Raw genomic sequence first — 15,128 nt, 5'->3', positions numbered from 1 at the left:
GTGCCAGGGAGCCTGTGTCCCCGGGGGCCCCCTCCTTCCGAGAGGTGTTGGCAAGGGCCGCCAACGCCCACTACCTGCGGCACCGGGTGCCCCCCGAGGCTGAGCGGCTGCTCAGCATGGGGGAGATATTTGGGCACGGGGGTCCCAGGACCCAGCGCAGGGCGCCTGGAGGTCACCTCTCCGACCCTCCCGAGCCCTCAGAGTAACATGTCAGCCACTAGAGAAATGTGCACAATTTTATTTTCAATCGTTTCCCCCTTTCCCCGAATCTGCAAGGCCAGTCGATGAAAATCGAGGGGAGGGGAGTCTCCTGGGAACCGGTAAGTGATGCACCCACACCCCTGGCTAAGGTCTCAGAAATACGAATCTGCCTTGAAGAGATGGTGCCGCCCATTCTGATGCTTGTGGCGCCACCTGCTGGCCAGAGGGCACCGCCCTGGGTCCTGGGCCCCTGAGGGTTGGACTCCCGGCCTGTGCAGACCGCCTCCCTCCCAGGCGCCCCATTTAGGTTTTCTGTTCCCACCTTCCACCTGCTCACATCAAACTGGCAACCTAATCATCAACAGCTGGCAAGCAGCGTGCTCCCGCCAGCATCTCCTGCCCAGCAAAACGGGGGGCGGGTGGCAGCCCAGGGCGGCTCGGATGACGAACATGAACTCACGGGCCACGGTGGAGGCCGCGCCAGGACAGAGGCTGCGTGCACACCGCCCAGGCCGCCATCTGTGCCTCTGTCTCGTCCCCATTTTGTGTGGGTGTTTCTCCTGCGGCCAGAGCCGGAGGCCAGGGGCCAGGCCACGGCAGCCCGAGCGTGGCCGCTGCTGGGCCGTGGACGGGAACACACACTGCGCACTCCCCGCTTCGTGCCGTCTCCACTCCTGTGGACCCAGATCTGCCGCAGCCCCGCTGCAGCCCTCCACCCGCTGTGTCCAGACATTTCACGTGGTGCCACCCCGTGCCTGACCTGTAGCATCTGAGCCGTGACACCCCACCGTCTCTAATAAAAACTTCGTTGTCATCATTCCAGAAAACGCTTCCTTCCCTCGTGCACATTATGGCGCTCAATTCTCACCCTCCCATGGGCAGAGGAAGCAGACAACCCGCCCCCTGCACTCAGGGACCTGGGTGTCCGCCAGGCGCTACTGCCCAAGCCAGCCCTGCCCTCGGGGCCCGCTTCACCCTCTCTCCACAGGGAGGGTCCAGTCCTCATTTTTGCCTACAGAATGTCCAACTTTATTGAAAATATCTTTAGCAACAAAATTAGATTATAATAAAAATTTCATACTTCAAAATGTATAGAAATTATATTTAAATATAATTTTTCACTGTTATTGACTCATCCGAAACTTCACTCACTTTATTGTGTCCCAGGTGTTGGTTATATTTAGGGTAAACACATCTAAGCATTTCAGCATTTTGTCTTCATGTCATGGAAACAAAGTCTGCTTCTAGCAACAAAATTAGATTATAATAAAAATTTCATACTTCAAAATGTATAGAAATTATATTTAAATATAATTTTTCACTGTTATTGACTCATCCGAAACTTCACTCACTTTATTGTGTCCCAGGTGTTGGTTATATTTAGGGTAAACACATCTAAGCATTTCAGCATTTTGTCTTCATGTCATGGAAACAAAGTCTGAATCGACTTCCGACCACTGCTTCTGACCACTGCCAACACCAGCTGGAAAATTTTATTGAAACATAAGATGTGAGTAAATCATTCTTGCCCAAGTTTACATCCATTAAAACACGGGCATGAAAATGTGTTGGTCAGTAATGAACAGATTTGCAGATGGTGTTAAGAGCCAGGCCCATGGTAACACGGACTGACCTCAATGTCAAGATGACGCTTTTAAAATACGGTAAGAAAGCCCGGCGGTGTGGCTAGGTGGTGAGCGCTGACCCATGAACCAGGATGTCACGGTTCAATTCCTGGTCAAGGTCAGGGCGCATGCCCAGGTTGCAGGCTGAGTCCCCAGTAGGGGGCATGCAGGAGGCAGCCAATTGATGATTCTCTCTCATCGTTGATGCTTCTATCTTTATCTCCCTCTCCTTTCCTCTATGAAATCAATAAAAATATATTTTTAAATTGTCACCTTAAATTTAAAAAAATTGTAAGAAATAATTGAGGCGGCCCCAGCACACTAGTTCCTTAGTTCCTGCGACAGCCAGGTGGCGCCTGAAGGAGAGGCCAGGCTGGAGCCTGGGACTGGTAGGAGCAGTGGGAAGATTAAGGGAAAGGCCTAAGAAAATGCTCCTGGGACAAGGGCACAGCTGAGCCTGTCACTCAGAGTGGCCGTGTCCCCGCCAGGACCGGCCAACAGGAGGACCCGTGTGCCCACATGTTGGCTCCTCGAGGCCAGGCCTGGCCCAGAGCCCGGCTGGGGCTCCAGCTGGTGGGACAGGAGCCCCGACAGGAGGTGGCGGCTGGGGGCTCTGGCTGAGCTGGGTGGGCCACCATTCTGGAGAACAGCCAAGTGATTTTCACTTGTGAACCTTTTCCACAAGCACACACAGCCTTGGAGAGAATGCCGGACAGAAGGGAGACGGAGAGTTCACTTCACCACAAACAGCACCATCCCCCACGCCAGGGCCCGGGCACAGGACAGAGGGGCGCGTGCTCCGGCCACCGGCCACCGTCGCTCTGCTAGTCGGTGCTCAGCAGGGTGGCCCGCAGGTGCCTCTCCAGCTCCAGGAGGCTCCGGTAAAACTTCTCAGCAGTGTCGTCGTCGAGGTCCATCTGGAAGGGAACCGGAAACGGTGGCGGGGAACGACACCAACACTCTGGGAACGGGCAGGCGCTCGCCCGCGTAGAGGACTGAGGCGGCCACGGGGAACGGCCGGAGCCCCCCCGGGACAGCGGGCAGCCTACCTTCTCCGTCGTCACGTAGTTGCTCCCGAAGCCGGTGGTGGCGCTCAGGTACTTGGTCTGAGGGTTGAGGGACTCGGGCTTCTGGCGGAAGAGCCACACCTGGAAAGGAAGAGGGCGCAGCCGGTGGGGACTTGGACTAGAAGTCCTCTCGACCAGCTCGCTGTCACGGCTCCACGACCCGCTGCTGGGACTTGAAGGGAGAGGGCGGCCTGCTTGACGGCATCCTTTGAAAAGCACCTGAAGCAAAAGCCTCTTCTCTTAATCCCCAAATTAAAGCTCATGGCGCCCCGCTCACCAGGTAACTCACAGAAACAGCGGTCGCCTCAGTGACAGACAAGCACCGGCACTCCACCGGGAGCCCCCCTTCCCGCCGCGCCTCCTCTCGGTCCCCCCCTCTCCGTCCCCTCTTGGGAAGCAAAGGCGACCAGCATCTCGTGTTCACCCACGACCGCGCATCTGCTGGAAGCAGGGCCTCTGCTCGCCCTGACAGGGAAGCAGGACCCCACACCCCGCAAGCGTCCGCAGACATTTTCATCAGGGTGAGCGGGTCTGCTTCATTCTCTTTCTAAGCAGCCAGCATTCCATAATCTATATAATCAGCTTCCAATGGACGGACGTACAGGTCTTTGCTGTCACAGCCGCACTGTGATGAGGGACAGTCCAGCATTACCTGGAGTCTGAGCACACAGAGACGATAAACACCGAAGCCGGAATGGCTGGGTTTGCGCACTGACCGTGTTCACTGTCCTGCGGGGTCCACCGACCCGAGCCCAGAGCCAACACTGTCAACTCCCTCATCTCCACCCTCGGAGTTGGAAGCTTCACTGTGACTCTGGTTTGCATTTCTCAGTGTAAGACTGAGCGTCTCTTCCTACGATTAAGGCAGTTTAAAGTTCTGTTGGTGGCCTTTGCCCCTTGTCCTGAAGGAGCGCTGGGGAGTGAGGGACAGACACACAGAGAGTGACTAAGTGGGGGACTTCACCCAGACGGTGCGGCCAGCGGGCCCTGACCCAGCAGTAGAGGACCCTGGGGACGTCCTGTGTGTCCGACAGAAACGATGACCGTGAGCCATTAGCAGCGTCGGCCCCAGCGAGGGAGCGCAGCAGCCCCGGCCGGAGCACAGTAAGTAAATGCACTGGTTTCCCAACAGTAACAGTTCGACTCCGATGTCCGTCCCAGGAAGTGGCCTGGGCTTTGCTGCCTCTAGACCAGTGATGGCGAACCTTTTGAGCTCGGCGTGTCAGCATTTTGAAAAACCCTAACTTAACTCTGGAGCCGTGTCACATATAGAAATTTTTTGATATTTGCAACCATAGTAAAACAAAGACTTATATTTTTGATATTTATTTATTTAAATGCCATTTAACAAAGAAAAATCAACCAAAAAAATGAGTTCGCATGTCACCTCTGACACGTGTGTCATAGGTTCGCCATCACTGCTCTAGGCTGACCCACAGGTGACCTCCCGGGGAAGCTCGAGTGCCGGCCACCACCGCCCTGGGGCCCCCACCTACCAGGGCCTCGGCTCCATTGTACGGCGTCAAGGTGAAAGCGTTTGCAAAGAAGCGAAGCTGATGGGAGAGAAAATAGGCGTCATTCCGTGGGGGTTTAGAACAAGGCCCAAAAGCAGCAATCATCACACATTTAAAGACAACCTGCACTTCTTCTCCCTGAACATGTAAGTGTCGAAGTAAAGAAGTCTAAAACAGAAATGGCACTTAATCCCACCCTCCAGGCCAGCCCCTGGAGCGCGGAGGCGTATTCCTCCTGCCTCTTCGCGCCTGGCGATGGAGGGCGTTTTCTGAGCTCCACATGGAAGGACAGTCCCTCAAAGGAGCCTTTTCTAGTGGCTGAAGGCACTCCTGCGAGAAACGCTCAAAACACAAACCGGAAGCGCTGACCTGTGGCTCTGGCCGTGAGCACACACACGGCCTCCCGGGAGCTGTGTGCACGTGCACGTGACCACACCGAGCACGCGAGGAAGCCTGTAACCACCATGCAGCCAGGTTCCCACTCACACGGCCCTAGGGCTCCTGCGCCCACAGAGCACGCTCAGGGGAGCGCGCCCTCCCAGAGAAGGGACGGGCAGTGTGGGGTCAGCTGGGGGGAAGCAGAGGCTACTTGCCATGGACTTCAATCCTCCAGGGACGTGAGGTTCTGCCACCTCCCGATTCAATTTCTGAAATCATTTCCCAGCCCCCACACACCCTTCAGTCCCGAGTGGAACCGCTGCATAAACAGAGAAAGGAGGCGCTGGGCGGGGCGCACTCACCAGCCATATGATCGGCATTATCAGTGTCCACACGAAGCGGGGCAGGATCCCGTAGGTCAGGTTGGTCAGCATGGTCCCCGGGCACACCACGCTGGAGAACAGGCCCTGCGGGTGCAGGGACAGCGGGCAGGGCTGAGCTCGGGGCTCGGGGCGCAGGGACAGCGGGCAGGGCTGAGCTCGGGGGGCGCAGGGACAGCAGGCAGGGCTGAGCTCGGGGCGCAGGGGCACAGGGACAGCGGGCTGGGATGAGCTCGGGGGGCCCAGGGACAGCGGGCAGGGCTGAGCTCGGGGGGCGCAGGGACAGCAGGCAGGGCTGAGCTCGGGGCGCAGGGGCACAGGGACAGCGGGCTGGGATGAGCTCGGGGGGCCCAGGGACAGCGGGCAGGGCTGAGCTCGGGGGGCGCAGGGACAGCAGGCAGGGCTGAGCTCGGGGCGCAGGGGCACAGGGACAGCGGGCTGGGATGAGCTCGGGGGGCCCAGGGACAGCGGGCAGGGCTGAGCTCGGGGGGCGCAGGGACAGCAGGCAGGGCTGAGCTCGGGGCGCAGGGGCACAGGGACAGCGGGCTGGGATGAGCTCGGGGGGCCCAGGGACAGCGGGCAGGGCTGAGCTCGGGGGGCGCAGGGACAGCAGGCAGGGCTGAGCTCGGGGCGCAGGGGCACAGGGACAGCGGGCTGGGATGAGCTCGGGGGGCCCAGGGACAGCGGGCAGGGCTGAGCTCGGGGGGCGCAGGGACAGCAGGCAGGGCTGAGCTCGGGGCGCAGGGGCACAGGGACAGCGGGCTGGGATGAGCTCGGGGGGCCCAGGGACAGCGGGCAGGGCTGAGCTCGGGGGGCGCAGGGACAGCAGGCAGGGCTGAGCTCGGGGCGCAGGGGCACAGGGACAGCGGGCTGGGATGAGCTCGGGGGGCCCAGGGACAGCGGGCAGGGCTGAGCTCGGGGGGCGCAGGGACAGCAGGCAGGGCTGAGCTCGGGGCGCAGGGGCACAGGGACAGCGGGCTGGGATGAGCTCGGGGGGCCCAGGGACAGCGGGCAGGGCTGAGCTCGGGGGGCGCAGGGACAGCAGGCAGGGCTGAGCTCGGGGCGCAGGGGCACAGGGACAGCGGGCTGGGATGAGCTCGGGGGGCCCAGGGACAGCGGGCAGGGCTGAGCTCGGGGGGCGCAGGGACAGCAGGCAGGGCTGAGCTCGGGGCGCAGGGGCACAGGGACAGCGGGCTGGGATGAGCTCGGGGGGCCCAGGGACAGCGGGCAGGGCTGAGCTCGGGGGGCGCAGGGACAGCAGGCAGGGCTGAGCTCGGGGCGCAGGGGCACAGGGACAGCGGGCTGGGATGAGCTCGGGGGGCCCAGGGACAGCGGGCAGGGCTGAGCTCGGGGGGCGCAGGGACAGCAGGCAGGGCTGAGCTCGGGGCGCAGGGGCACAGGGACAGCGGGCTGGGATGAGCTCGGGGGGCCCAGGGACAGCGGGCAGGGCTGAGCTCGGGGGGCGCAGGGACAGCAGGCAGGGCTGAGCTCGGGGCGCAGGGGCACAGGGACAGCGGGCTGGGATGAGCTCGGGGGGCCCAGGGACAGCGGGCAGGGCTGAGCTCGGGGGGCGCAGGGACAGCAGGCAGGGCTGAGCTCGGGGCGCAGGGGCACAGGGACAGCGGGCTGGGATGAGCTCGGGGGGCCCAGGGACAGCGGGCAGGGCTGAGCTCGGGGGGCGCAGGGACAGCAGGCAGGGCTGAGCTCGGGGCGCAGGGGCACAGGGACAGCGGGCTGGGATGAGCTCGGGGGGCCCAGGGACAGCGGGCAGGGCTGAGCTCGGGGGGCGCAGGGACAGCAGGCAGGGCTGAGCTCGGGGCGCAGGGGCACAGGGACAGCGGGCTGGGATGAGCTCGGGGGGCCCAGGGACAGCGGGCAGGGCTGAGCTCGGGGGGCGCAGGGACAGCAGGCAGGGCTGAGCTCGGGGCGCAGGGGCACAGGGACAGCGGGCTGGGATGAGCTCGGGGGGCCCAGGGACAGCGGGCAGGGCTGAGCTCGGGGGGCGCAGGGACAGCAGGCAGGGCTGAGCTCGGGGCGCAGGGGCACAGGGACAGCGGGCTGGGATGAGCTCGGGGGGCCCAGGGACAGCGGGCAGGGCTGAGCTCGGGGGGCGCAGGGACAGCAGGCAGGGCTGAGCTCGGGGCGCAGGGGCACAGGGACAGCGGGCTGGGATGAGCTCGGGGGGCCCAGGGACAGCGGGCAGGGCTGAGCTCGGGGGGCGCAGGGACAGCAGGCAGGGCTGAGCTCGGGGCGCAGGGGCACAGGGACAGCGGGCTGGGATGAGCTCGGGGGGCCCAGGGACAGCGGGCAGGGCTGAGCTCGGGGGGCGCAGGGACAGCAGGCAGGGCTGAGCTCGGGGCGCAGGGGCACAGGGACAGCGGGCTGGGATGAGCTCGGGGGGCCCAGGGACAGCGGGCAGGGCTGAGCTCGGGGGGCGCAGGGACAGCAGGCAGGGCTGAGCTCGGGGCGCAGGGGCACAGGGACAGCGGGCTGGGATGAGCTCGGGGGGCCCAGGGACAGCGGGCAGGGCTGAGCTCGGGGCACAGAGGCAGTGGGCAGGGCTGAGCTCGGGGGGCACAGGGACAGCGGGCAGGGCTGAGCACGGGGCGCTGACTCAGCCCTGGACACGCTGGTGAACCAAGGACATGCACCAATGCGCCAGGACAGGCAGGAAAGGCCTCTGCTCTGAGGGGTCCTGGGGGCTGGGGAGACCCCGTCAGTGGAAGTTCGGGGCTGAGGACCCACTGTGGGGGGTACTCAGGATGCAGAAAATTAGTGAGACCGTCTCTAATCTCAAGCAAAGCCCCGGACGAAGAGCAGCCAGACCTGAAGCTGGAGAAAGGGGCCTGGCACCTGAGTTTCCCGTGTTGCTGGGTCAGGTGCAGGTCAGCTTGTCAACCCTAAAAATCACTGGAGACAAAAAGACACACAGGACAGTCTCTGCCTCTGGGAACAGACACGAGCTGCCCTGTGTGTCTGCCTCCCCGAGGGGCACAGACCCAGACTCCAGCTGCGGGTGGGGCGCTGGGCTCAGAGCAGAGGGCTGAGCGGTCCACAGAGACCCCGCCTGCTGCAGGCCTCCAAGGGGGCCTCCGCCAGGACTCTTGTCGAGCCCAGCAACACAACTCGTGGACCAGAAGGGGGCGCTGTGCAGTCTGCCCCTGCAGAACGGGGACTTGCTTTACTAGTGAATCAGTTTAATTTTTACTACATTTGACCTTCTTTGATATTGACCATTTCAACGCATTTTTATTACTTTTCATCTTATTTTTTAAACACAACGCTGGAAGTACCAGTGTAACAGGCGGCCGTGGGGAGAAAGCACCTGCAAAGCTTCTGTTCTGCTCGGGGCGGTGAGGCTCCGGATGCACACTGACCACCAGCCCCCGGGAGTCCCCGCGCTTACCAGGGGCCTGGACTCCCAGCCTTACAGACCAACAATTCCTCCCAAGAAAGTCACGGTTTCCCCCGAGACGGCCAGGGGCCTCTGTTCTGGGAGCCAGTCAGGCCCAGGCAGGGACGCGTCAGCCCCAAGTGAAGACGTCTGTGAACTAAACCTTGATGCTGAGCCACAGCAGAAACACGCAGGGAGGGGCTCCAGCACGACCACTGCCCACAGGGGACCACGGACCGCGAGGCCCGGTGCTCTGGGTGCCGGGCACGTCACCACGGACAGCAGCTCAGCGGGAGCCGGTGGGCCCCAACACGCACGCATCCCTCAGCTCTGGAGGGTGCAGTTCCTTCTTGGCTGCTTCTCTGAGCAAAAGCCAAGGCCACGCTGAGGCTGAGCCACAGCACAGACCGGGCGGCAGCAGCCGCAGCTACGTCTCCCTTCTTTCTTTATCCTCATCCAAGGATATGTTTACTGGTTTTAGAGAGAGGGAGGGAGAGGGAGAGGGGGAGAGAGAGAGGAGCATCGATGTCAGAGAGGAACATTGATCAGTTGCCTCCTACATGCACCCTGACTGGGGATGGAACCCACATCCTAAGTGCGTGCCCTGACTGGGGATCAAACCAGGACAAGATGAAGCACCAACCGACTGAGCCACACCGGCCAGAGCTGTACGATGAAATCCCAACCCTTACTGTGGGGTGGGGAACGTCCGGCCCTGGGGCCATAGGAGGCCCTCGGGATCACTGGGTCTGGCCCTGCCAAGGCAACCGCAGGCAGGACTCGAAATTCCATCAATCTAGGAGCGTTTTTCACAGTTACATCAATTCCTGTTAAGGGAACTACAGGAAGTGAACGATGTTATAAATACCAGTGGCCCTTGGCAGAAAAGGCGCCCCACCCCTGCCTTACTTGCTTGACAACCAGACTTCACTAGCCCAGAGCTGTCCAAGGTCAGACAAGCCCGCCCACGCTGACCTGCCCCCACAAGGGGGTCTGGGGACAAGCAGTTGTGACAAGCTGTCATCTCAAGAAGCCAGAGGATCTCCATTGGACCAGCACACTGAGCTCAAACTGTAACACAGTAACAAGAATAACAACAGCCCACACACGCACAGCACACACATGCAGACCATGTGCACACACCATACAAGCGCATCCCTGTGCACACCCGCAGGCACGCTCTGAGCGCAAAGCACTGCTGACTGCTCAGACCCGCCCTCGCTCCCCACCCAGGAGGCAGGAACTATTACTGTCCCTACTGGCCAGGTGAGCAAACTGAGGCCGGGGACTGAGCCAGGACCCATAGGTCCCGCCGCAGGCTCCCAGCTGCTGCTTGTGCACAGCCTCACCACCAAGAGTCAGGACTCGCAGAGTGGGGCCCGCCCGACAGGCCTCCGCTCCAGGACAGAGCAGGTCCCAACCCTCCCGGGAGGCCGGCTGCTGTGTCTAATGCACCAAAGCTGCTCCCCTGCCCTGGCCAGTGCTCAGTGGTTAGTGTCGGCTTCTGCACCAAAGGGTCACAGGTTCGAGCCTCAGCCCTGGTTGGGTGCTTGTTGGAGGCAACCGATCAGATGCTTCTCGCTCACATTGATGTTTCCCTCTTTATAAAAAAATAAAAGAAATCAATTCCCCTCCCCCCATCCACTCTAAAAAATAAAAAATAAATAAAAATCATGGAAAAAATCTCCGCTGGTGAGGATTAACACCACCAACAAAAGCAGCTCCCCTACGGGCAGATGGTTTCACCGTCCTCTTGTAATTTCTCCCTCCTCTTCCACCCCAGGCCTGGCCCAGTGCCCTATACATGGTAAGATTTTGTAAATATTAGTGGAATTAAATTGCTCCACAGTCTCACACCCCAACCACAGAAAAAGCCCCCAGGAAAACACCATGGGAACGACAGGAGATGTTAACGTTTGAGACACACAAGGACGCAGCAGGCCCCAGACCCCGAGGCTGCAGGACCCAGCGTGACTGACAAGGGTGCCCTCCAACGAAACACCCTCGACACCCGGGGCGCAGACAGGCAGAGCGCGGGGCTCACCAAGGGCCACCGCTCCCACTGGACACCAATATGAACACGGGGCGGCGGATGGCTTGAGGGGATCCAGGCCGCAAAGTCAGACGGCCGGGTCCCACCCTGAGCTGCACCCCCACCAGTTCCTCACTTAACCTCTCCACATCCTCACAGGAAGGGGGACGCTGAGCCCCGCTCCCTGGGACGGGAAAGGTATGAAAGACACAGGCAGAGAGAGGGCACCTACAGCACAGCGAGGGCTCGCAGCGCGGGTGCCGTGGCGTGGCTCTGCCCGAGAAATCACGGCTGGAAAAAGTACAGGGCGGCGCACGAACCCCTGTACCCTAGAAGTCAGGATCTCGTTATTTCTGTCCCAAAACGTGCCTAGACACCAACTATCGATCCCATGCAGGTCTCTTCCTTCCGCAGGGCAACCCTGCTCAAGAAACAACGCTGCGTCTTCTCAGCGGCCACGGTGAGCGGCAAGCCCTGCCACAGGAGCAGCGCGGCTCAGACACTACGCCCCACCCACGCCAGAGCCCGGCCTCACCCGCTGGTTGAAGTTCCTGTTCAAGGCCACACTCAGGAGGTCCAGCGCGTACTTGGAGGAGCTGTAGGGCTCCTGGCCTCTGCTGTGCTGGAAGTCCTCCAGGCTGAAGTTGGCCTTCCGGGCGCTGCGGGACGACGTCCAGATGAGCTGAGACGGGCTGTCACCGCGACCGAGGAGAGGGTCCAGCTCCCGAATCTGAGTGGAAAATAGGAACAAAAAGCGAACCAAGATCGACTGGGGAATACGGGCAACAATGTGGAAACCACTGTAATGTCTACTGTAACGGGGTAGGTTTGTCACTGGGCGAGGGGACATCACAGGTGAGCAGGGAGGGGCCAGAGGCCCTGCGTGGTGCTGGATGAGCGTGAAGACAACAGCATGGACTCGTGTTCACATTCATTAAGGTGCGGATGGTTACATGTGGAAATATGTACGGCTACGTGCACACATGTGGGTTTGTACACACATACGCATCCCCTTGCTGCCAGCAGAGGGCCCAGAAGCACTGCTGCCTCGACAAGCACCAGGTTCTGGTGTCTAACACCCGCTCCAATGAAAGGAACCAAAGCTCCTTAGAGCAGTGGTTCTCAACCTTCTGGCCCTTTAAATACAGTTCCTCATGTTGTGACCCAACCATAAAATTATTTTCATTGCTACTTCATAACTGTAATGTTGCTACTGTTATGACTTGTAATGTAAACATCTGATATGCAGGATGGTCTTAGGCGACTCCTGTGAAAGGGTCGTTCGACGGCCAAAGGGGTCGCAACCCACAGGTTGAGAACTGCTATCTTAGAGGAACGGTCTGTTCTAGGTCTAGGGCAGGGAACATACAGTGACCTTGAGGCATCTTAGTGTCAGCAAGGACGTGCTTAAAGCAGAAGCAAAGCCATTGTGATGAGGGCAGGTCCAAGACAGACCCAATGGAAACATCTGAGCAGAAACTCAAGTCGAGTTTACATCCCGGGGCAGCAAGTACGTCCTGTGTGCCCACGCAGGTGTCTGTCGGTACCAATACTTTAATAAGCAAAGATGCCAGAGGAAGAGGAAAGGGTTACGAAAAGGTAAGAGAAATATTAGATAATGATCTTGGTGAACTTTTTTAAAAATGACAGATAGGAATTCAACCCATCCTGACTTTACATTTTAATTTTTGGTTGAAAACTAGTATCATATAAAAAATAGTACGAAAGGATATAGAATGAAACATGAACTTCCCACTTATCCCCGAGGCCCTGGCAGCCAGTGTTCCTAATTTATATAATTCTAGAAATATTATATACATGTGCACGTACTTTGTAAAGATGTAACTTTACGCTATTTCGCTGTAAGAATCAAATCCTAGAGGCTATCCCACACCAATGCAAAATAGTCTTCATTTCTTTTCACGGTTTCATAATATTCAGTGATTGTATGTACCTCAATTTATTATAAAATATAGGCTAGTCCTCAAGAAGGTGGTCCAATTTTCAGGGAAAACAGGCTCAACGTGCAGAAAAGTGACCATGAACCTAGCATCAGAGAAGCAGGTTGCACTGGCAAAGCCAGTGGCTGCCCCGAGCAATGGTCAGCCACTGGACACAGCTGGCGTGACAGTCTAGATGCTAATGTCACCCAAGAGATTAGCCTGAGGCCGGAGCATGGAACAAGCTGGACAAGGCAGCTGTGCCGGAACTGCAGCGCAGTGCAGGGGCTCGAGAAACGGGCGACAAAAGATTACCTATGAGTCCCGTTCAGTAATGGCTTGCCTGCTCCCCTCCTCTCTGAGGCCAGCCCAGCTCTACAGACAACTGAACATGATCTTCGAAGGCCTCTGTGTTCCTTTTACTTTCTCTCTGCTCTCCAGAGCTGATGGCAAAAGGAAAAATAATCTCTCAAGAGGCTGCTGCAGGGACCAATGTTTTCAGAGGAGAGTGCTGGTCCTATTTAAATACTCCCAGATCCAACGCCAGGCCACGCCGTTGAGCTTCACAAAGCAGAGCTATGGTGCCCACAGCCTTCAGGACCCCAGTGCTGAGTGCAGGCCTGATGGCACTTACCAGGACAAAGTGGCCAAAGACATTGGTTGCAAAGACCTCCTGGAGGCCGTGGGCAGTGACCCTGTCGTCCTGGGTCAGCAGTCCCTCCGCGGTGGAGAACACGTGGATCACCTTTCTGAAACAGAAGAGAATTGCATGACTTTCCAACACTCCGGCAACCGGACCCCTGAAGGGACGCTCCCTGCTGCCCTTCTGCCCCCAACTCCATGTCTTTGATTCTGTAACACGGGAATGAACACACCTGTTTCTCAGACTGGGGGGCTGTGTTACATACAACGCAAGATGCCTCACATGCCACAGCCCATGCGCCAACAGCCTCCGGGCCTCTAAACCTGCTAAAGCCTCGGCACCTCTTTCCAAACCAGATCACAGGTCCACGGCGACAACAGCGATGCCGATGCCGATGGCGATGGCGATGCGGAGGAGGGGTCCCCCACACACTGAGGCGAATGCCCAACCAGCCAGGCGGCTGGTGCTCTCACTGGTCATCCTTAGAGCACCGAGCATCCTACCGCAGTGTCTGCTGCAAGGTCAGTGTATCAGGTGAAGGCCAGTGTGGGACTGAGGGTGTGTGTGTGTTTAATGGAAGAGAGTGAAACAAGTCTAGCAAGAACCTCTATGAATAAGTAGGTGAGGTCACAAGGTAAGAGTGCTTTCTTCCTGCAGGTTGGGGTCAAACATCTTTTGAGCCACCGCACTGTACTGAGACTCTCCAGGGAGCCAGCGAGTTCCGTGGGCTTCCCGGCCTGCGGGTCAGAGCACCCGGCCCGAGGTGCCTCCTGGGGACTGAGTCCCGCAGCTGACCCACCTTCTTCTGGGCTCACCACAGACGTCTCGGACCCAGAACACGGAATCATGACACACAGCTTTCCCCAGAGACGAATGCTTTTCTTCCCTCCTGTCTTCATTCTTCTCAACACCCTTCTGCCACCCAACTTCACACGCCCAGGGCAAAACCAGGCCGAGGCAAACGCCTTGCTGACCATCGGCTGTCTGGGACTGGCATTACCTTGAAAAGAGACTGGAGAGCACCGCTCCGATGTTCAGGTGCGGGCTGGGCATGATCCCGGCGTTCAGGTACACATAGTCTAGCCTCTGAAACCTGCCGGCAAACACCAAGACAGGAGGGTCAGTCGCGTGAGCGTTCTTTTTCGGATGTTGGCTTCACACAGGATCTGGGAGCTACAATGGACGGTGAAGTCAGACCTCTCTGATCAACACTCCTTCGCTTCGTCCCCCGTTAGGCTTTACAGCTACCCTGTCTATGAAACACCCCTCCTTTGGTCTGAGGAAGTTTTGGGCTTTATTTATTTTTTTAGATTCACATCTTCCCTAGTTGACAAGTAAAATTTATATAATAATAACATTCACCTAATCTGATCTGTCTGGACACAGTCACAGACTCCGGAATTTGTATCACAACAACCATCGTTCCCTAAACCAGGGCAATACCACCCGCCTCTAAGAGCTGCTTGGAGAATTAAGGACAGCAGCACCGCACCAGCACCAACGCTGTGGGCGGCTGGCAGCTCACTGATTACCTTAAGCTTGGGCTAACTCACCAAGGATCTTCCTTGATATAAATTGCTAACCTGCGGTAACTAATGTCCGCCCTGAAGAGCCAGGGAGGGGAGCTGGGTTCCAGGACCTGCCCAGCTTCAAGCCCTATGCCTCACGGGCACACTGCTCTCATCTCTTTATGGCGGTACCTGCTGACCTATTTAGCACCCAGCGAGCAAAGATGCAGAAAATGCTCTCAGGTGTCCAAGGCGCTCACTGAGTAAGGCGCCGGGCTGGCCGCCCGCCAGGGGCGCGCCTGGGTTACTCCTCATGAAATAAGCATGATTGCAGGGAATGAGGGCAGACGCCGGTGCCACCGCAGGCCCTTCCTCGATGGCAGCTGCTGGCGGCACCACCACAGTGAGAAAGCCCGTCGGAGAGGCCCACCTGCGCCTGAGCTCCC

At 58.9% G+C, this 15,128-nt stretch overlaps 2 protein-coding genes across 2 annotated transcripts in view; one reads left to right on the top strand and one right to left on the bottom strand.

Annotated features, from left to right (window-relative positions):
- Positions 1 to 1,018, top strand: part of CCDC190 (coiled-coil domain containing 190) — a 4,019-nt gene extending 3,001 nt beyond the window's left edge. The window contains exon 5 of the mRNA XM_014528520.1: positions 8 to 1,018. Coding sequence (XP_014384006.1) covers positions 8 to 206 — 199 coding nt within the window. The 3' untranslated portion in view covers positions 207 to 1,018. The remainder of the gene's footprint in view (positions 1 to 7) is intronic.
- Positions 1,019 to 2,053: 1,035 nt separating this feature from the next.
- On the bottom strand, positions 2,054 to 15,122 carry HSD17B7 (hydroxysteroid (17-beta) dehydrogenase 7). The gene is made up of 8 exons (XM_005880485.2): positions 15,113 to 15,122; positions 14,175 to 14,267; positions 13,166 to 13,280; positions 11,127 to 11,321; positions 5,148 to 5,252; positions 4,390 to 4,446; positions 2,876 to 2,974; positions 2,054 to 2,743 (listed from the first exon to the last, which is right to left on the bottom strand). The coding sequence occupies exons 2-8, from the start codon at positions 14,225 to 14,227 to the stop codon at positions 2,651 to 2,653; spliced, it is 717 nt and encodes a 238-aa protein (XP_005880547.1). The 5' UTR covers positions 14,228 to 14,267; positions 15,113 to 15,122; the 3' UTR covers positions 2,054 to 2,650.
- Between the last annotated feature and the right edge of the window lie 6 nt (positions 15,123 to 15,128).

The sequence above is a fragment of the Myotis brandtii genome, unplaced genomic scaffold (assembly GCF_000412655.1).
Source record: "Myotis brandtii unplaced genomic scaffold, ASM41265v1 scaffold64, whole genome shotgun sequence".
NCBI lineage: Eukaryota > Metazoa > Chordata > Mammalia > Chiroptera > Vespertilionidae > Myotis > Myotis brandtii.
The sequence above is the reverse complement of the archived record's forward strand: the minus strand, read 5'-3'. Positions and strand labels throughout refer to the sequence as shown.